Below are 21,659 nucleotides of genomic sequence, written 5' to 3' on the forward strand. Positions count from 1 at the left end.
AATAAGCATAAAATATGGTGTCTTTCAGTTCATTTCATATATTAGTGGTACATACTGTTTTTTGCGGGTTAGAATGTTATGATTTCTGGCTATTAGTACGTTAAAGGCCAATTACAATATAAAAAATCCATACAAGTGAAACATATTGTATTAAAAAAAAAGTTCATTAAAACTTTAACTATAAAAACAAATTTAATTTAATTATACGAAAATATATAAAGATTGTAAAAAAAGTGGTGAACCAGAAAACTAGAATGTATCTTCTTCGCTGTCATTATTCTGATGCCAGCAATGATGTGGATACTAATTTCAAGGTTTGAGTTTTTTTTAAACTTAAATAAATGAAGATTTGTGTGTACTCCTCTTTTCTGGTTTTTTTTTTAAAAATTGATTTTAATAAACCAATAATGATCCAGTTAAACTCAATCATATTTATTTAGTGTAGCCCCAAAATCATTTTTTTTTTTTGCTTCATAAGCACCAGAACTGGAACTGACCACTAAAAACAAGGACTGCACACACCTACTCCTGATATAAGATTGTGTGAAAGTGTAGTATATTGAAAGCAGGGTCACCATTAGCGAATTAGCCAAGAATATTTCTGCCTCTGCCCTCTGTAGTTAAATCTAAAAATATGATTAGAGACCCGTGAATTCCGCGGATTCAATGACCTTCAGGATAGACTCCAATATCCTCTACACACTCAGGCAAATGCCAACTGTTCATCGGCTGCTGACTTGTAGTCGTCTCGACTGGGTGGCCTGTGATTCGACATTTCTATGAGTGAGGGTCTTTAATTGGCCCTCAGTCCTCCAGATTAACAGAGAACCAATGACAGAAGCAGCACTAAGGTATAATTATTTGAATTTTAGCATAACACGAAATGAATCCGCGGAATTCACGGGTCTCTTAATACGGCCACGCAGGGGACAGACTCACGCTCCTGTTGGAGGCCCTGGCGCCGCCACGGGGACCCCTGCTGCCCCTGCCCCTCGCCGGCCGGGCGGACGGACTCCGCTGGCACGACGAGGGGGGCTGCTGCCTCCCGGCCCTGGGCCCCCGGGGGCGAGCGCGCGCCCCCCCGCGGCCGCGTCGGCCCGACGCCACGCTCGAGCTCGAGCTCGTGCTCAGATCGTCCTCGTCGTCCAGAGAGCCGATCTCCTCCACGTCGCTGTCTCCGTCTTCCATCACGTCCTCGTCATCCAGCGTGGCTCTGTTCTTGGGGTCCTTCATGAACTGGTCGGCTCGCTGCTTCAAGAACGCCTTGTCCTGCCACCACCCACGCAACAACTCTAGTTGGCCTACAGTAGCCCACCTTAAATTAGGTATTTCTAGTCTACTTAAAAAAAAAATCGATTGAAGCATTGGAACACATGCCATGCATTAGCTATTATTTAATATAAAAATAGTAGAGAACACTCCACATTTTGTAATCAAGTGGTAAAAAGAGGCTTTTAGGGTGCTTAAATGGCTTGTGCAGACTTATATACGACTGATACAGCAAAAAAAATGTACTACAGAGTTATGTTCTTAAAAATGTCTAGAGAAAACTTTGCGACAGCTTATGACTAACTTCTAAGGATGACGCACAGAACCCATTTTTATCTTTTAAAATTGGTTAAAAATTAATGAGTTATTTGCAAAGATAGTTTGACAATCACAGTAATAATTCTTATCCAATTAAATATGTATATAAGTTACCCTCCACATTTTATTTGGACAATTTCATATGAGATCCAGCAAAGAGTGTTTTTTAGTAACACATTATTTAATAAGAAACTATTTATATTTGTCGGTTTATCTGTTATAAATTATATATGTGTTGGTATTTTATTATTTTTGAAAACACCAGACTCTTATGAGAACTTGGTACTTTTTATTAAATCAAATTGACACTAAATTAGTAGAGCGAATCCGTATTAAGTCAGTGCAGGTTGCAAGTAAATAATATTTTTGAAACTACATCTTAACTTATTAACTAAATGCAGTCAACATTATCAACAGAGAACACACAACCAAAAACCTCTTAAAAATGTTCACAGTTTTAAACTGTCCTACATAATTTGCTTCAATAAGTCTTCACTTAGTACATATTCATATTCATAATCATTAATGCTTTAATGAGGTTTTCGTGATAATTATGTTTATGTACATATAACATCTGTGTGACCACAATTGTGAACCTATTTAAGGAATTTTTTCATTAAAATTTTCTTACAACTTTTATTAGAAGGTGATTTATAAATACATACATAATCTAATAAGAAAAATTAAATATGAGAAAATATAATACAAAATAGTTTTACTAATCATACGAACTTACCTAATTTTAAGAGGCCGTGTCACAAATTTGCGCTCCTATCTATATCAATGTTATTTTAAAAGGCAGTTTTTCTCAAAGTCTATAAGAGGTAGGGGCCAGAAATTTTGCCTACTGAAAGTATACAATACATTTAACATAACCGCTTTTTTCAAATTTAGTTATCATATCATATATTATTTCTGTGATGAAAAAAATATAATCAATATTTTGATTTGTCCAGATACAGTGGAATTTTGCTTATATTTATAATTATTTAGCAAAAACTGAAAAGGCCATTGAAATGTATTGTACATTACCTTCCGATCAGTGTCTTCATGATCATGATGGGTTTAAAAACCTGGTTGTAATCAAGTCTTTAACTATTTCATGACAACATTTATACTTAATAATTTGGAGATAGGCCTTTTCTATCCTAAGCCCCTGAGCTTTCACTATCTGGTCTGGCGACCGACCTGACACTCTTCAACCACCCCAAGGGTCTCCGATTGCACATCCGATAAAAAAAAAGCTGTTCGTTCATTTGTTTTTGTGTCACAGACTTCACACATTTATGCCAAGGGAATATTCCGCTGATGTGACGCCATACGAATGTATTATTCGCGACCATACAACTTTTTTGTTTGTCATCGGGAAGAAATGTTCATTTTGAATTGAGCATTTTTAAATGTCAGCGTAGAGTATGCTTATCTGCCCATTTTGTTTCTTTCCATAATAATGAGTAAAGTTAACATTGTCATAGACATTTTATTATATTCGTTTGCCGTCCAAGTAAAACTGTCACACTATATCGCACGTAATTATATATTTTACTAATTTGTTAGTTGTCATTTTATTTAAGTTACAAATAACAGTAATCAAAAACTATTACTTAATAGTCCAGAAAAGAGATTGAGTTATTATGCATTTAATAGGGGTTTAAAATATGGTACTACATACATATTATATATATTATACATATTATATATATTATACATATATTATCTTGTTGTCTTCTTTGTAACTTTGCTGGAAGAATGGCATTTGGTATGTATGTTAACTCACAATGAAAATACTTCAGAAGTACTCAACAGTGAACAACCTAGGCCCTATACTAATTTCATTATGTTCATGGAAATATAATTAAAATTACAAATAATGAACTGTATGTGTTTCACGTAGAGATATCGTACGAACTGTATGTGGTACAGACCAACATTTGCTAAGGCTCTGAAAATACTTAATTTCAGTTAATGTGTGGAGAATATTAAAAGTTAGAAATAATGATATATATAAAACAATGCAAAGTTATCAGCATAAAAATAGAAGTTATTTTTACGTAGCGCCTATTGGAATGAATATTTTGTGTTGAATTATGTGGCATGATTAATATTCTCTTATGGTATGTGTGTTTTGTTAAAATCTTATAAAACATAACTTACTGTTGAAGGATTTTCATTTATTTTTTATTGTTATGATCTTATTTAAACAAGTTTTAATTATATTACACATGTCTATTTTAAAAGCATTTTAATGTATACTTATAGAATTGTAATAGGCTTTATAAGGACTCTCAAAATGCATGTGAGTATCTATAATTATCTACATCACCATTATGGCCGTTTCACAAGATCAAATATTTATTGAATTCAATCAGTTGCATTCATTGTACATGATTTTCAATTTGTACATTGAATTCAATACAAATTGAAGATGTTATTCAACTAAGCTTATTAACTTATAAGTATTTTGTTTGTCCAGTACATAAAAGTAAAAGATTCTCTATTATTTAAATAATGAGCATCTATAAGCAATAACGTTTTCTAAATATTTACATAAACATAATGAAATCTAATTTTTCAATACTTTATATCTACGATCACATCAACGGCAGTATTATGTAATCAATGAGGTAATGAAATATCTTTAAAAGATATTTTCTCCTCTGTAAAGTAAATTTGTGATACAGCCCTCTTAATGTTAGTCTAGTGAGTTATTTCGTCTTCTAATATGCTACAGCAATATATAAAACTAAGTTTTGTTAGTGTTTTAGTCTTTTGTAATGTTAAAGTGTAATGTAATCAATTCATTTTTTTTGTAAATTCTTATTCATAAAGATACATATCATAATAAGATAAATAGTAATATTTGTAAATTTAGATTCTTTGAAACAACATCGATAAGAGGTTCTCCTACCTCTGTTAAACTGTATGATGGTGCATTGTAAAAAAATTAGGTAGTCTGACTTAAGTGAGATTGTATTTAGATTGTGTGTAATGCATATGCAATATCTAAGCATAAGAATTTATGTTATTATCCTTTTAAAACGTTACACTATGAATTTCGTATACTTTTTAATGTCAACTACCATTATTTTTCACGGAATATTACATCCAGATAAAGAATAATTACCACATGTTTGAAGATTAATTGTATTCCGATACATTTAAAGTATTAAAATTTTTAGATACGACTCATACTACAGTTGTAAATGTGAGATTTCTTGATTCTGAATCCCTGCATCCGCAATTTCCTAGTGAGCCGCCGGTCAGATTGTCATCCTCTCAGATTGTCGAGGAACCAGATACATTTTTCGTCGAGTAATCTGGCGGTATAGTAGCTTTATCACGCGCTGCGGTTACAGTTACTTCGGTTGAATAAGCCACTAAATCTCACTGTTAAAAGAGAGAACTTCTAGACCAGAATATTGGAAATAAAAATTTACTGACACGGCCTCTTAAGCTACAAAGCTAAAATCTTTACAGAGATAATTTACACATGATTTAAGTGGACAGTCTCCAAATATTTATATCTGATCCAAAAACTACTTGCAAATTAGGAAAAGGCTGTTGGATATTAAAGTTTTATGACTCCCTGTACTTATATTGTTTATTTTTGGACTTTTACAAGACTTTGGTGACCTGTAGACATTCTGCATCAATGTTTAAAGGATGCCTCAGAAATGTGTTTACACAGCTCACTCTCTGTAAATATTACTTTAACTGTATGTATATGAAAACATAACACAAAGACTGAAAGATGTTACACATACAGACCTTTTTCTCCTCTTCTTCAGCCTGCATCAACTGCCTTTGATGGAAGTTTTCAATTTCTTCCTCTGCAGTGTCCGCTGTAGCTTTCACAGTCTTCAGATACTGCAATAAGCTTTTGGTTTGCCGCCTAGCGCAGAAAGACACAAAACACAAAAATATTTTACCACCAGTGCTTGGCATGCAACTTTTTTATTCAGAGTTTCAAGAAAAGAAACAAACTAACAAACTTTTCCTATTAAAGTGAAAGTAAGAACAAAGAGGTATTTAATGCATTCATTCATGAATTTTTTTACCCTTTTACGCTAAAGATAAAAGACAGAACATTTTTTTTTAAAATGTACTGTAAATTTCAACAACACAGGAAGACCAAACATATACAGTCAAACATCCAGTTGTGGACATTTCCTAACAATGAATGACTTTCAATTTCCCGGCATACCGATGCTGGCTCTTACGAAGCTAACAACTCTGTTTAATTGACATTCTGGAAAATGGAAATGGACTCAAACATTGTGAATTGTTTTATTTTTAATTCTCTCACTAACACACACACATCATTACAGACAGCATCATGACGGGGGCAATTTTAAAGGGGGAAAATTTTAATTTTATTTACATTGCTTTGGCAATGAAATCAGCCAATGCAGCTAGTTCTCCCATGCATATTTTTATCTACTAACTTAGTGCTACCGAACCTATGGGGATAAACTCATCGTGTTTGCACATCAATGTGTGTGTCTTTCCAAACAAACCAACGTTAGACAATTATTTTTTTTTTAATTTGGACTTTATTTTATGTAATTTAAATAACCTCTCAGAAACAAAAAAATGTCTCACACTTAAAAATCAGAGAAATTATAAAGAGTAAACACGAACTTTAAAAATTGTTGATGGAGAACTGTAATGTTTCAAGCAAACGTTCATTTCCAAAAACTGAAGGGTTAGCTGTAAATGAGTAAACCTATGAATGGTTTTGCAGGGCAAGAAGCAACAGTATTCCATCGTCAGGGCCTCTCATTCCCGAGAAGACAAAATCCAGGGCCAAAGATGTTAGTTTCAGTCTCCGTCAGATTGCTGGACAAATTTTGCACGAGACACGATGTCTTGTACAAGAACATTTGTGGAAAGATAAAATAGAAGAGCTCTGTGGTAAAAATTCGAAAAAAGACTTCCAAATATGATGAAACAGGAATTTGTTTTTTTTGGCAAAAAACTGGTGCTGAGAACTGAAGAAATGTATGTGTGGAAAAATTTCAAAAGAAATATTAAAAGTTTTTACCTCGTGTAAATATGTGGTTTTTTTTGAAGCTCTGCACTCCATGTGTGTGCCCAGGTAAGTGTTTATGCAATTGCAAACAATGACTGATGACTTTTTACATAATAGTTCATGCTCTGCATAAGTTGTGTATATGAAGATGGATAAGTTTCTAGGTAAACTGTTGTGTTGTTATATTTAACAAATTTATTAATTTTTTTTCCAAACCTGTTCTTCACAAAATTCTAAATTATTAGATTTTTTTTGCAAAGTTAAGTTTAACAACCCATTTCTCAATAAAGAACACTTTTCAATAATGTACACTTTATTTCTTTATAGCTGTCCATTATTAAGATGTTTGACTGTATAATCAATTTTAAAAATATATTTATTTTCATTAAAACCTTTTCTAAAGCAATGTACTTACTCAGCTATAGCTTCAATGGCTCCGTCATCACCATAATCCATCAATGATTTGACGGCAGTACCAAATCCATTCACAGTGAAAACTTTAAGTTTTCTGCACTCATCAGTTTCATAATACTTTTCTATCACCTTCTCAACTTGAAAGCCCTCTGAAGTTTGGAGCTAAGAGAAATCATACCATTTAATTCACTTAGTTGTTTAGTATTTACTGTAAAAGTACATTATAGTAATTTAATTAATTCAAATGTAACATCGATGCCAAATTTATTATTGATGGTATACTAATATAGTTTGTTAACCAAATATGTATTTAAAAACAGGTAAATTAGTAAATTACTTAATACCACCCACTATTACATTTAATATCTAAGTCTAAAGAATTATATTCACAAAACCATGATTCCAATCATTATATATTAGTGCTGGTGGGCTGATTACAATTCGGGAATTGGCTAATTTCAATGGTATAAAGGGATTCAAAAACCAATGCATTTTAAATTGATAATGGTAAAGTTATTGCTTTCTTATAGCTAAACACACACAGTGGCTGACACAACTACATACTTTGGCGAGGGCAGATGACTGGAAGTATTTTGTTTGGTATTGAATCAGGTTAACTCCTAGTTGAATGGCGAATTAAAAGTCATGAACATCATTATAGTTTACAATCTACTCTTAAGAGTACCAAAGTTTAATAAATTACATTACAGTAGCCAAGAGGAAAATACAAGGAGGGGGAGAGGGGAGGGCAATATCCCCAGGGCCCAAGCACCGGGGCACCCCAGTTGAGTTTCGAGATTTTCGTAATGCTTCGGTTTACCATGACAGGCCAAAAACTACGAAAGTATTGTAAATAGAATTCATAGGAAAGTTTACAAGAAATGTGATAGGCACAGATCACGTTTACAGTTATAGCCACAGTGATATGTAGGTTTTGATTTTTTTAAGTATTTACTGTAGGTTTGAAAAATTTTACGTTAAATAACACCTAATCGGGCCATCGAGAGAAACTAAGGACATGGAGGCAAACAGGGGCGCAACAAAAGGGAGGGGGGGGGGGGAAGGGTATTTTGCCCCCCCTTCTGAAACCTTGAAGTGGGGGCAAACGGGGGCAAAGAAAGTGCTGTGAAATCAATTTTTAGATAATAAAACTGCTTAAATAACACCATTTTCCACCTTGAAATACAAATTTTCCCGGGGGAGGGCCCCCAGACCCCCGACTTCAATAGGGGGGATCGATGATTCTTTATAAAAAGGTATATTGCCTCCCCCCCTTTGGAAATTTAGTTGTTGCGCCCCTGGAGGCAAACATACTTGTAGGTCAGGTGCGAACTGGGGTAGACTATTTATTTGTCATCTGTTCCAGTTTATTTTTAAGGGTTTGTCAGAGGATCGCTCCTACAGTCCCGCCACCGGTCACACACACCTCTTCCTGCTGCAGGATGAACTCCACCACGCTCGTGTCGATGTTGATGTCGCCGGCCTTCTTCCGGTCGCCGCCGGCCCGCTCCAGCCGCAGCAGCACTATGTCCTTCAGGTTGGCCACCCTGCCGGCGAACTGCAGCCCGAACACGAGCGTGTTGAAGATCTGCCACTCCTCCTTGTACTCCACCCGCAGTCGTATCAGCGGCACAGTCGGCTGCTTCTTGTGGCCTTGGCGACAGCCCACACCCGCTCGAAACACTCGCACACAGTCAGAGGCGGACCCAGGAAAAGGGGGGCCACAGGAGGAATGTTTCCCTCCCCCCTTCCAGGAAAAGGGAGGGGAACAACACACACAGTGGCTAACCCAATTAATTACAAACTTCGGCATGGGCAGATGGCTGGAGCGTTTTGTTTGGTATTGAATCAGGTAACTCCTAGTTGAATGGCAAATTCAAAATTTGGTGAGAGGAAAAAAAAGGCTTTTAAAAAAGACTATTTAAAAGCATTTCTGACATCTTTAAAAAGTCATGAACAACAACACTAAAGTTAAAACATATTCTCGAGAGTACTTTAAGTTTAATAAATTACATTATTACAGTAGCCAGGGCCGTTCAAAGGTAAGGAAAAAGAAAGGGGGGGGGGGGGGGGGAGCAACATCCGCAGGGCCCATGCACCGGGGGTCCTGATTGAGTTTCCAAGATTTTATTTAAATTCTTGGGTTGACCCTATAGGACAAAAACTACAAATATATTATAAATAGAATTCACTGGAAAGTTTCCAAGTAATGTGATATACAGATCAAATTTACAGTAATAACCACAGTGACATATAGTCCTTGGATTTTTTTTTTTTACTATGGTATTTTACCTTCCAGAAGGTAAAATGTGCAATGGATAAAAAGACTTCTGAAGTAAATTTTGGGGTATTTTCATACTAAATACTTATAAAAACAAAGATGTATAATTATAATTAACTTTGTATCTAATATCTAGATTTCATTATTAGTATCTAGATACATACAGTAGAATCCCGCCGATGCGACCCCCCTCTGATGCGTCCATTCCATTTATACGACTGTTTTTTGAGAAACCGTGAAAAATTTGAGCAGAGAAAGTAGAAAATTTGAGTAAAATCGGCTGAAAAACAAGTCTGTTACACTTTGTTGAGCGCTGTGTGTTCACGTTTATCTTGGCGAGCGCTGTACTGTAAGCAGGCAGGCATACAAAAGACGGCTAAATATAGATACCACCCCTCTAGACTACACGCTAGCCAATACCGGTAAATTTCGCGCATCACCTGATAGCATCTACGCGCGCGTCTATTGCCATCCCGGTCCCGTTTGATGATTGTGACTCGTTTTTGAATTTACACGGACTCGTGGATTCGTGAAAATTAGTATAAAGCGAGCCAGTTTGTCGTTAAAGAAAAATTATGAGATTATCCAGCAAGTGGATAAGAAGACAAATTCCAGGATGAAGATAGCACAGCAATATGGCATTACAAAGTCTACTCTGTTCACAATTCTTAAAAAGAGAGAAGAAATTATAAATGCAGTACAGAAGGAAGGCAGCAATTTGCAATTGAAAAATTTGAGGGGCGTGACGTATTAGGTGCTTCACGTGTGCGTGAGAGATAAGATAAAGAAGGTGAAGAGGGCGAGACCTGCCAGCCAATATATTTGTGGGAGGGGGAGACAGAGATAAAAGAGAGTGAGCCCTGCAGTAAGCGGAAGTGGTCAAGGTCGACATTTACCGTCACACTCTCGCTAGCTAACGATGCTGCTGGTCGCCAGCCTCACACACGCACCCACGCACATACGCGCGCGCGCTGCCGGCATACAGTGGCGACTGGCGAGTAGATGCGTGAGCAGCCAGCAGTTCCGCTCTCCTTCCCCTCACTTACCAGTCACACGTGTTTTTATGATCCTGAGACGAAAATGAAAATGGAGAGTGCAATCAGTTTTAGAGAAGCTAATGCAAATAAATAAGTAACTTCTGTACAACAGATACTATGTCTTTCTGCTGCATAGTACCTATGTGTACTGCTACTAGTGATCCATCTGAGAGACTTTCAGCACATGAGGAATTGCTCATGGCACTAAAAGATGTTCAATGAAAAATTAAGAATTTTTTCTAAATAAAAATCTAGGAATTCTGTAATGGGTTCTAGTATAGTCAAATTTTTTCAATAGTGAGCCGATGTATGGCTATGTAAATTGTGTTGAATTGTTTATTTTAAAATGTTTTATGACAGTGAACTTTAGGCAAGCACTCACATGTTTTTGTATTTATATTACTGCTTGTTTAAAAAAAGAAATCCCGTTCAGTACATATTAGAATTCCTTTCTTTTTAATTAACTTTTGTTTACCCAAACTAAAATACGTGTGCATTTGCATTGCATTATTTTCTAAGAATGAGGCATTTAGGGTACTTTAGTATATTTATAAAATTTGTTTTAACCAAAATGTGTTTTTCTTTCATATCCATTAAGAATTGGTGGATCGGCAACAGTTGAATCGGTATATCAGTAAAATTTTGTGAATCGTACAGCTCTACTATTTGCATTTTAAAGCTTAAAATTAAAACCTTTTTAGAGATGCGTAATTTAAGTGCAGAGTACAGTTAAACCTTGTTATTCACACTAACTGGGATCAAAGGCAATCCGGACAAACGAAAATACGGATATTTCTAGGTAATATAGATAATAAAAAAAAAATTTTAAATAGTAAAAAACTAAGTTTTGTAACAAAATTACATACTAAACATGCGCCATACTGTTTACATTTAATTAAAAATTATAAAAATTATTTTTCCTGTCATTTATTATCAAAGAATTCGTCAACTTCTTTCTGTTTCAAACATGTATAGCGTTTGAATAAAACACACTCAGGTACATTATTGTGTTCACAGTGTTTTCTTTGCATAGATGTAGAATACGATTGTCATTTTTATATGATCACTAAAAAATTTCTACAAATCTGATCCGGATTATCCACATCAACGAGGGCCGGATAAACGAGGTAGTACTGTACATAACCATTTATGTATAACTAGCTGAAGTACCCGGCGTTGCCCTGGCTAAACATATAATATAATGAACATCACTACAGAGTTTCACATCTGTATGACATACACTTGAAAAACGGGAAATTTTGATTTTAAAATCACACTGATTGCACAATCTTGGTGTATGAAGGCTACACATCAGCAAAACGGCAGAAGTTCGGCTTAGGTTTTTTAGAGGTAAGAAAAAATTAAATAAAATATACTAAATAAATGATAAATGTAAATCTTGTCACCTGTCAGTTGTTCTTTAGATTTCTCTATCATCCTCTCAACTTGAGCTGCTACATATTCCTCTACCTACAAACACAAGCATTTAATGAAATATACATATAACTCTATTAAAATTAATTATCATTTGATGCACTTAAATGAACCCCACAAAGCAAACAGTTTCATAATAATGAAGAAATAGAAGTGCTTCACCATTATTTTCACACTGTACCTACATACTAACCCAATTCATCACCTAATAATTTAATTGGGATTTATACTGTATCATCATTACACACGAATATAAACAAGTATGTACATATTTGTTTCCACTAAATACCTGTAGGACAGCATCAATCAGCACCTTACCTTTTTCGAAGGGTTTTCCACGGTACGTTCTATGTTACACTTGGACAATGTAATGGTGTCCATAACGAATGGACGGACAGTTTTCAGTTTGACGGGCTCCAGTATGAAACGCTTCTTGTACACTCTGAGTATACCGACATTCTTCTCCACTGCTTCGCCGGCACACAGAGACGTTGCTACAGAACTACCTGGAACAGGGGGGGAAAATATATGGAACTCTTTATCATAAAGATAAAGATATTTTAGATAGGTATTTAAATCTTCAAAACAGAAAAACCATGTATACATACCCTAAAAAGCTCTACAGTCGTTACAACTAAAAAGCTTCAAAATGGAGCAAGGTGAAATAGGTGATACTAAGAAACTGTACTCAAGATTCCAGAGCATCAGGGACTGAAACCAAGTCGGGCCATCCCAGATTTTGATTTGTCATGGTTTTCCTAACTCATTCCAAGCAAAAGCTGGGATGGTGCCTTACTAAAAGCCCAGTCGTAGAGTAAATTGTAGGCCTGTGCCAATGATAGTTGCGAAGTAAATATCAAATCAAATGTTTTAAATATTCACAAAGTCAAATCAAATTGTGAATATTGTTCTTGGCAAAGCTGTATTAAACTTATTTTATAAAGAACAGGATTGAAGTAAAAAAAAAATTGGTTAACATTTGTAATGTTTGAAACCTAAATATAACAACATCATCCAATAAAAACTGTAAAATTTCCATGATGAACAACAACAACAGTAATAATAATATTGAGCATTCAAAAAAGTAAATGAGTGCTACATTTTATTTTTTACAAGTTACCACCTTTATTCAAGGATTAAAAAATAAAAAAAAACTATATATTTTCATTAGCAAATCCGTCATCCAATATTTTAGAGCTTTGCAACAAATGCATAGCTTCTCATCAGATGCAAAGCTTTGCATTAAAACCAAGTTTCAAATAAAATAGATAGCAAATTTCCTGGCATTGTATAATGAAATATTCAAAAGAACTTTGATTAATTCACGTAGTTGCAGCTTCACACCGGCTTAGTTTAATGAGATGATGATGTCACCCAAGCGTAACGGAAGGGCAATGCTCTAAGGGCAACGAAAGGTAAAAGTTCAGAAGTGGGGCACTTTTGGTAATGAGGGGAAGGGGGCTCAAGAGTGGGGTGCTCAATAGCAAATTTGCATCATAGCACACTTGCATATATTCGGACTTGTATATTTGCGTACACACATACTTGCTTCCTTGCATGGTTACACAGATTTGTATGAGTCTGTGAAGTGACAATTTTAACGAGCATGGTGGCCACATATCAATGTGTGTTTATAAGTACAGTAGAGTCATGACTAATTGATTTAATGTGGACCACATCACCTTCGGATATGCAAAATCTTGGATAACAATGAATATAAGATAGTTTGAAAACTGTTTTAGTTTTCAGTTGACCCAATGGTATCATTTTTAGGGGTGACGTTTAACCAGCTTTACATTGGTGTAGATTTTTTCACGTCAAGCCAAAATTTTCCAATCAAGTAAAGGGCAACTTTAAGGTTAATTTTCTTAAAGCTTTCAAAAACAGTAAGGTAATACATATTTCAACAGTCTTAGTTGGTAATGGCACTTCAGGTTGGCTCATAATATGGAACATTGGTTAATTAAGAGATTTCTTTTTTATATATATACCTATATAAATCATTAGGGACAAGATTAAATGGTGAATTGCGATAAAGATGAAATAACACCGAAACACATGTCAATACACCATATAACATCAAAATGCAAATTAATACACCATAACATAACGCACCGAAATGCAACATAATCATGAAATTAATCAGCATATTTAATCAAAACTCAACTCAAATTGTAAAAACATAATCTTTTCATATATTAAATCAATGAATTTAAATTATTTAGCACGGAGTTTGTACCAAAATGCATGTATTTTTTTTATACTGGAAATGTTATTAGTAACTCATTTTTTACATTTCGACATTGGAATATTTCACAAATGCACACACATGTACTGGCTGATTTATTTCTAATGTTCCCAGTAGTTAAGACATGTTTATTACAAACTATTTTCTTGTAAAAAATTGTGTCATATTCATTGGAAATGACACTTTTTTTTTGATGAAGTAAGTATCGCTGAGCCAGTATCATATTTTTTTGAAAATTGTGCCATCATCGTGAATAAATAAGAGTTCATAAAAAAAACACTGAAATATCCTGTTTTTTAAAAAATGAAACTGGCCAAAAAAAAACCAAAATCGTAAAACGTCGTCTGTCGCCTCTAACGATCAAGCGCCGCAGGGCCGTCACCTGGCTGCGCGACGTAGAAGTCCTTCATGGGGCTCTTCTCCGGGGCAATGCGGCACTCGTGCTCGTGGCCCCACACCACCAGGTCCATGAACTGGGGCAGCGCCTCCTCCGGGATGAACGTGTACTTGCCGTGGTCCGCCCGGTTCTGGTGCAGCACCATCAGGTTGAACCACTGGTCCTCGCCGTCTCGCTGCTGGAAGCACCGCACCTGCTCCCGGCAAACAAGCAGCCAATCAGACTCCTGCCCCTGTCACAGCTGGAAACAAGATTACCTACAGTAGAATCCTGTTATAATGTTCCTGCATATAATGTTTTCCTGCTTATAATGTCATATTTTTAAAATCCCAATATTTCCCCCATAAGGATTATCTATATAACGTTCATAAATAGTGTAATTTCCTGCTTATAATGTTTGCTTTATAACATTCAATAAATGGGGAAAAAATGTTTTAAAACCCAATTATTCTAACACTTACGATAAAAAGTTTCCTTTATGTATGTTTGTGTTTACAATCACTGCCATACAATATATGAAGTTTGTTAAAATACAATTTTATGCAATATACTGAAGGTACACAATGTTCATAGTTACGTGTCAGTTGGCACCCTTAGTCAACTCTATAACGGTTCGTTATATACAAAATAAACAGATGTTCCACGCCGATTGTAATTTTGTTGTTTTATTTTTTCACAATAGAATGCACCGACGATTCCAAACACTTCAAAAAGAGGTTGCTCACTCATTCCAAATACATATGCCCGTCGAAAAATGCTCGTAGTTCGCGCGATGAGAATTAACGAAAAAAATAGCGTCCTTCAGTAATGTTTTTACTAGTACACAAAATTAGTGCGGCCTTAAACATGGCCGCACCCAGCGAAAACGAATTTCGCTACGAGCCGAATGCCGACGAAGGTGGCAGCAATTTCTAATTATTGTCCAAACAAAATAAAAAGAAAATTAGGTTAATTCAATACTCAGCATGGCTCTGACCACCAACGTTAAATTATCTATTAGCAAATTACTTCATAATTTGGCGAGAAGCCACCGAACGCGACCTACTCGTCCAGCGTTCGACGGACGACTGGTGAAGTCTTATCACAGTCTCCTCCACGCAGGGAGGATAAGTCACATGACCTCACCGACCAATCACACGCACGCTTCATTCACGCTTACAGATACAAGCCAATCAGAGAACAAGTTACAATACATGAAAATACCTTGTACATACAGAACTCTAGGCTTCCCCTGATGTCTCTTTTCAATTTCACATCGAAATCGGGGACTCCCATTCTCGTTCTCTCTCCCACACCGTGAGTCAGCAGTTATCACTCAGTTCCCACGCAGTGGGGGAATTACCGTCTTTATCTCGGTTGGCGGGGAAGCACAGTTTCTTTCTCACTCCCACTTACAGGCCTCTCATGCCTCTCTTTTTAACCATCACACCAGCCCAGACACAGTCCCGTGATCTATAATTATATTGCAACACGTGAATTAAAATTAAGAACAGCAATCATAATACAAATTACTTTACAAAATTAAAATCATTTAGAAATAACCTGAAAAAGTAGGCCTAAACAGGCAAAAATCTAGTACATAAAAAATAGTAATGATTAAAAATGTCTAATAAAATACAAAATACCTTCTTAAAACACAAAGCAAGTGCAAACATCAACCCTAAAATACATGAAAATACGGTAAAATATAATTAGAAAGATTTTTTTAAGAAATATTTACATGCATAAAAATTAGTTTAAAAGAAAATTATTTATTTAGGAGGGCAGGGTCTTGCAATGTTACAACTCTTCTCTTCCTTGCCATTCCAGTGGGTATTCAGATGCACGTACATAGTCCTACGATATTTAAGTTGCCAACCATTGAGCGAGGGCATAACTAAAAGTGGTTTCTATTGCTTACAAATAATTTTTTTTTTTTTTTCATTCATACGTAGGAATCCCAAAATTAAACATTTTCAGGTGGCGAAGGAGTAGACGTTCTCACTCTTAATGTTGTCATCATGAATCAAGAGACAATTTTACAAAAATTGTGGCAGTGTATCTTTAAAGACAAACAAAATTTAACCAGGGAACAAGACAAAGTTGAAAAATTGTTGGCTTGTTTCAGAAAATTCATGTATCAAGTATACTATCTTTGGTTTTAACATTAAAGTTGTTTACATAGCTTGGTGAGTCCATTGGTACAAAGCTCGAACATTGTTAAGTGTTAAATTGAGATTTCCTGCTTGTAATGTTTTTTTCTTGTGCCTTGAGAAACATTATAACAGGGTTCTACTAAATATACAGCGATTTTCTATATAACCGAAGAGCAGGTCAAAATAACGTGTAACACCGAAATGCAAGTTATTACACCATACAGCACCGAAATGTCAGTTATATCATGGAATTAAGAAGCATTTAACGATTTAACCAAAACTTAATCCAAATCATGAAAAAGGTAATCTTTCAATGTTTGAAATTCAAGGAATGGGGTATTTCCACACAAAATTTTTTTTAACAAAGTGTGTACGGATCAGAAAAATTCAATTTTTAATTTGTTTTATATGCACATCTCTTATTGAATCTCATATTTAAACCACAAATACTCGCCAATTTATTTGTATTGGTCTGAACGTAACTGCTTATAGACCTATTTATTACAAATTATTTTATCGAAAAAAAAGTGGCGGATGAATTTTACCATCATTTCGGAAAAGTAAGTATTAACAAACAGATTTTATAAAAATAAAAACCATAACACCAAAATCCTCCATTTTAAAAATTGGACTAAAAGTAAAACCAAAAACTCTTGCCTCTAGCTACAGATTTCTCATCCTTACACTGCAGTGTGCATTTTAATAGGCATTTACTCACTCTTTCCAATGCACAATTATTTTCTATTAGCACTGTCTGATACCAGATATATGACAGAGCACAAGAGTTTTAGATTTACCTTCATAATATACAGTAAAACCTTGATTATCCGTGACCCGATTAACCGGGCAATAGGTCAACTGGGTTAAGAAATAAAAATTAATTTTTTTTGGTGGGGGGGGGGGGGGGGGAAGACAACAAAGCATGCAAAATGTAATTTATTAGGAAAGGGACAAGAAAGGAGTAAAACTAAAAACTATGTATTAAAAGTAGAAACGAAAAGACAAAGAAATGGACTAGAATTGCCTGTAAGAAGAAATACTAGTCCGGGTTAAGCTGGATTACAAGATTAATAATTAGTGTCAGTAATATTTGTACATTTGTTTTGTATAACCAGGGTGTCTACCAGATCTAGTAAATTAAATTCCCTGATTTTTCCAGGTTTTCCAGGTATAAAACTGAATTTTTCCAGGTTTTCTGTAACACAATTACGACATTCCACAAAACTGAAAAAACTGCATAACAGTACATTGACGGGTTTCAAAATATTTCAACTCACTTAAATTATTAAAAAAAATACCTTCTTCCAGACGTGGCCAAAGTGACTCAATTGATGGCAAATAAAACATGCTGCTAAAAATATTTCACACACTTACTTTTGCAAAAACATAAGTAAAAGGAAGCTCCCATAAATTACGCAACTTTTGCGTCTATTGCACTTGCTTCAGAACGAGCCAAATCCAACACTCGAGCCTTCTTCAACTGCAATGCTTTGATCTCCTCTTCAACTCTTCTTTTTCTGCCTTCTTCTTGTCTGTAGCTTCCTTTTCTTTTTGTTTTGTTTGCAGGGCTTCCTTACGCCTACAACTAGCATTTATTACATACTGTAACATGGACTTGGTTATATCAACATGCTCTACACCTCCAGAACGTTGAACAAAGTCGTACATCTGTCTTAGTGCGTTCAGTATTTCTTCCTGCAAGTTTTCAGTCAGCAGATTAGAATTCACTGAAAATACTCTTTCCAATGATGCATTTCCATTGGAAAGTACCAACATCATACTCACAAACATTAGAAGGCCTGTTTTGGCAGCTACTGTATGGGCCTTAAGGATGAACATCCACAATTGATCAAAGCGCCAGTCTTCTCGAGAAAAAGACGAGAACAGTGCTTCAGAATCTTGCGAGGAACATACCAACTGATATGATCACTCATGTTATCAGCTTCATGTTCTTATAGCCACTTGTTTTGAAGACAACATTCTAAACTGTAATTCACACGCTGTTTCCTCACACCCGAATTTTAAGTCACAGACGGACATAAGCAGGAAATTCCCTTGGTAAGTTTGTACTTCAGGGGACTTTTGTCTTGAGTTTATTTACCATAACCTTTAGACAAGTCCTAACATAATTTTTCAGTAACAGGACAGACTTTAATGGTACTTTCTCTTTCTTGATGGCATGACATATTGCATAACCCAACTTGATATTGTTAGCAGTCAATAGATTTTCCTGGTTATCTACATCCAATTGAGATACATTGCGTTTCTCCCTAAAGCTCTTCAGTACCTCTGGTTTCAAAAACTTTCCTGCCAAAGCTAATAAAATGTCTACCAGTGAATCATAAAGAAAAGGTGCCATGGGTGCTTCACTTTGGAACATTGTGAGAATCAATTCCAGCTCTGATGCCAGAGTAGAAGAATGTCAATTTTACTTCTAGAAGATTATCTTCAAGAGCACTTTTCACTACACTGAAAGACACAGATGAAATAGAAACTTCACTAACAAATTTCTTTAGGTGGGGTAAAGTTTTCATGGCACGCTCAGCAACTGCAGTATTCCATCTGATTGCACAAAATTTCTTGGAAAAAAGCTCTGATCCAGTTATTCTAATGTAATCTGCCCTCCTTGCAGGTACATGCATAAACAAATAGTAACTGTGCCTGAAAAAACTAACAACATCCAATTGTATAGCAGAAATTCCAGTTTTGAAAGCACCATGGACCGTATGAAGTCCACAGCTACCAATTTCTAGCAACGATGGCGAATCTTCACCAAAAGTGTCTGTGATATGTATTTTCAAAACTAACAAAAATGCCCAGTTTACGTTGAGGGCATCCATAGATACTTAAAATTAAATGCACCTGTCGGTATAATCCGAACGTGGGAAGCACATGCTGCAGTACGTACATCAGCAGGATAACAGACCAGCTTGAACCAGTTTGTATCACGTGATTTAACGCCACTTCCGAATTCTATGGTAAATAAAAGAAAATGGACGTGGTAACTGTTCGTTATTTTCCATCCAAAAATAAAATAATGGGACGCGATACACTTGATGCTACGTCAATGCAAGCAGATCAATAAACAAAAAACGTATTGACAACTACAACCTACCAAACAAAAATTCCCTGATTTTTAACAAAATTCCCTGATTTTTCCCTGATTACAATATTCCCTGATTTTTCCAGGTTTTCCAGGTTTTCCAGGGTCAGTAGACATCCTGTATAAATTACTTACGAAATGTTGTTGTATTGTATAACCTAAATACATTTGAATTTGATTATCCGTAATTTTCGCTTATCCGTGCTGACCTTCCCCCCATAACAATGGTTTATTAAGGTTCTGCTGTAATTACATTTCTTCTTTTAATTTATCTGAAACATGTTTTTTTAAAGTAAAATTTGGAATTAGATTTTAAAAATACTCTCTCTCCTTTTCATCTTTATGGCTCAACAATATTTGCACTTTTTTTTTTTAACCTGCCTCCTTCTTCAAGAGAGAAAAGGTGGCGTGCTGCTCAATTTTTTTTTGTCAGTTCCTTCTATAAAAACAAGCACCATCTTTACAGCAGTTTTGTCATGGAATGTTGCAAAAGCAAGAGAGGGAAAACTCATGCCATAAACAATGTTTGGATACAGTTGCGCCACAAAAACATGTCGAGATAGCCGTGATAATTGCGTACGGTGCCAGTTCACTGACATTTACAAAAATGAGAGGGAGAGGGAGAGGGAGGGAGAGGGAGAGGGAGAGGGAGAGAGAGGGAGAGGGAGGGAGAGGGAGAGGGAGAGAGAGAGGGATAGGGAGAGAGAGAGGGATAGGGAGAGAGAGAGAGGGATAGGGAGAGAGAGAGAGGGATAGGGAGAGAGAGAGGGATAGGGAGAGGGAGAGAGAGGGATAGGGAGAGGGAGAGGGAGAGGGAGAGGGAGAGGGAGAGGGAGAGGGAGAGGGAGAGGGAGAGGGAGAGGGAGAGGGAGAGGGAAAGAACCATAAACCCACAGCATGGCCACACGCAATCACTCACACCCCCCTCCCTTTCTATCCTGGCTGGTTTATTTATAGATGTTCCCCTCTTGGCGGCAGACAGCCACGTCACTTACCCACTTACCGTAGGTGGCCATGTAGCCACCCCACAGGCGGCAGATGCAGCATAGTGGCGCAGTTCATGATGTTTTACACGCACTGCTGGGATATTTTAATTAAATAATTTATACTTACTATTAAAATATTTATTAAAAACCAACGCAGGCTAGTTGTATACACACACATTCAGCCAAACAGCGTAATGTTAATTTTTTTTTACCCCGAAAACAAAAAAAAAGTTTGCATAAGGGTTGCAGTACATGTTATTAAACCAAAAATTGGCATAAAATGTGAGATCCATATGCGGGTAAATATGGTAGGTCTCTTTTGTACATACCAACTTCAGTCAATAAAGATGTGAAACAAAATCATTTATTAACATGCAAGAAAAGAAGCATTTTTAATATTTAGTTTGTCTTTTTTCTTACACACTAATGCCTAATAACTAGTAATATTTTTGTGTCAAATGTTTAATGGCTTCCTTTTGTCAAAATACATTTTGCACACATGCTCTAAAATTTTATTTTTACTGTCATGCAGAGCAGCATTTATGTTGTTTTTATATACACAAGTTTTTCTCTCAATAGTCTTTCATTTCAGGGAGGTTTTTGTTTATAAATTGCACTCCAAATTTTTACCATCCCATTTTCCATTTTCTAAATAAATCCAATTAAAATTTTCCAGCTATTCAGCAACAAAATTCACGAGCATCATATGACTATAATCATCCAACACAAAAACAAAATCAAGTGTAAAAATGAGACCATCATTAGTTTTATAATATGTCCACAACAAACATGATCATTTCTATAAACTGGTATTAAATAGCTTTATAACTATTAAATATTTCAAATAAAAAACGATATTAACGTATGGAGAAAAACTTATTACCACTAGAATACAAAGCATACCTGAATAGTGCTTTATTTATGAGGTTGGAATAGGCAATAGAATAGGGACTCATTTCAAATAAGAACTTTGTAGCCCCTATATAGTGTATAAAAATGTTACTT

General features: G+C 35.6%; 1 protein-coding gene across 1 annotated transcript in view; it reads right to left on the reverse strand.

Annotated features, from left to right (window-relative positions):
* LOC134531912 (double-strand break repair protein MRE11) overlaps positions 1-21,659 on the reverse strand; it is a 33,326-nt gene that overhangs the window by 6,452 nt on the left and 5,215 nt on the right. The window contains exons 5-11 of the mRNA XM_063367952.1: positions 14,416-14,623; positions 12,104-12,291; positions 11,758-11,821; positions 8,460-8,686; positions 7,035-7,195; positions 5,356-5,479; positions 940-1,269 (exon numbers count right to left, since the gene is read on the reverse strand). Of these exons, the coding sequence (XP_063224022.1) occupies positions 940-1,269; positions 5,356-5,479; positions 7,035-7,195; positions 8,460-8,686; positions 11,758-11,821; positions 12,104-12,291; positions 14,416-14,623 (1,302 nt within the window). The remainder of the gene's footprint in view (positions 1-939; positions 1,270-5,355; positions 5,480-7,034; positions 7,196-8,459; positions 8,687-11,757; positions 11,822-12,103; positions 12,292-14,415; positions 14,624-21,659) is intronic.

The sequence above is a fragment of the Bacillus rossius genome, chromosome 5 (genome assembly GCF_032445375.1).
Source record: "Bacillus rossius redtenbacheri isolate Brsri chromosome 5, Brsri_v3, whole genome shotgun sequence".
NCBI classification, from domain to species: Eukaryota; Metazoa; Arthropoda; class Insecta; order Phasmatodea; family Bacillidae; genus Bacillus; species Bacillus rossius.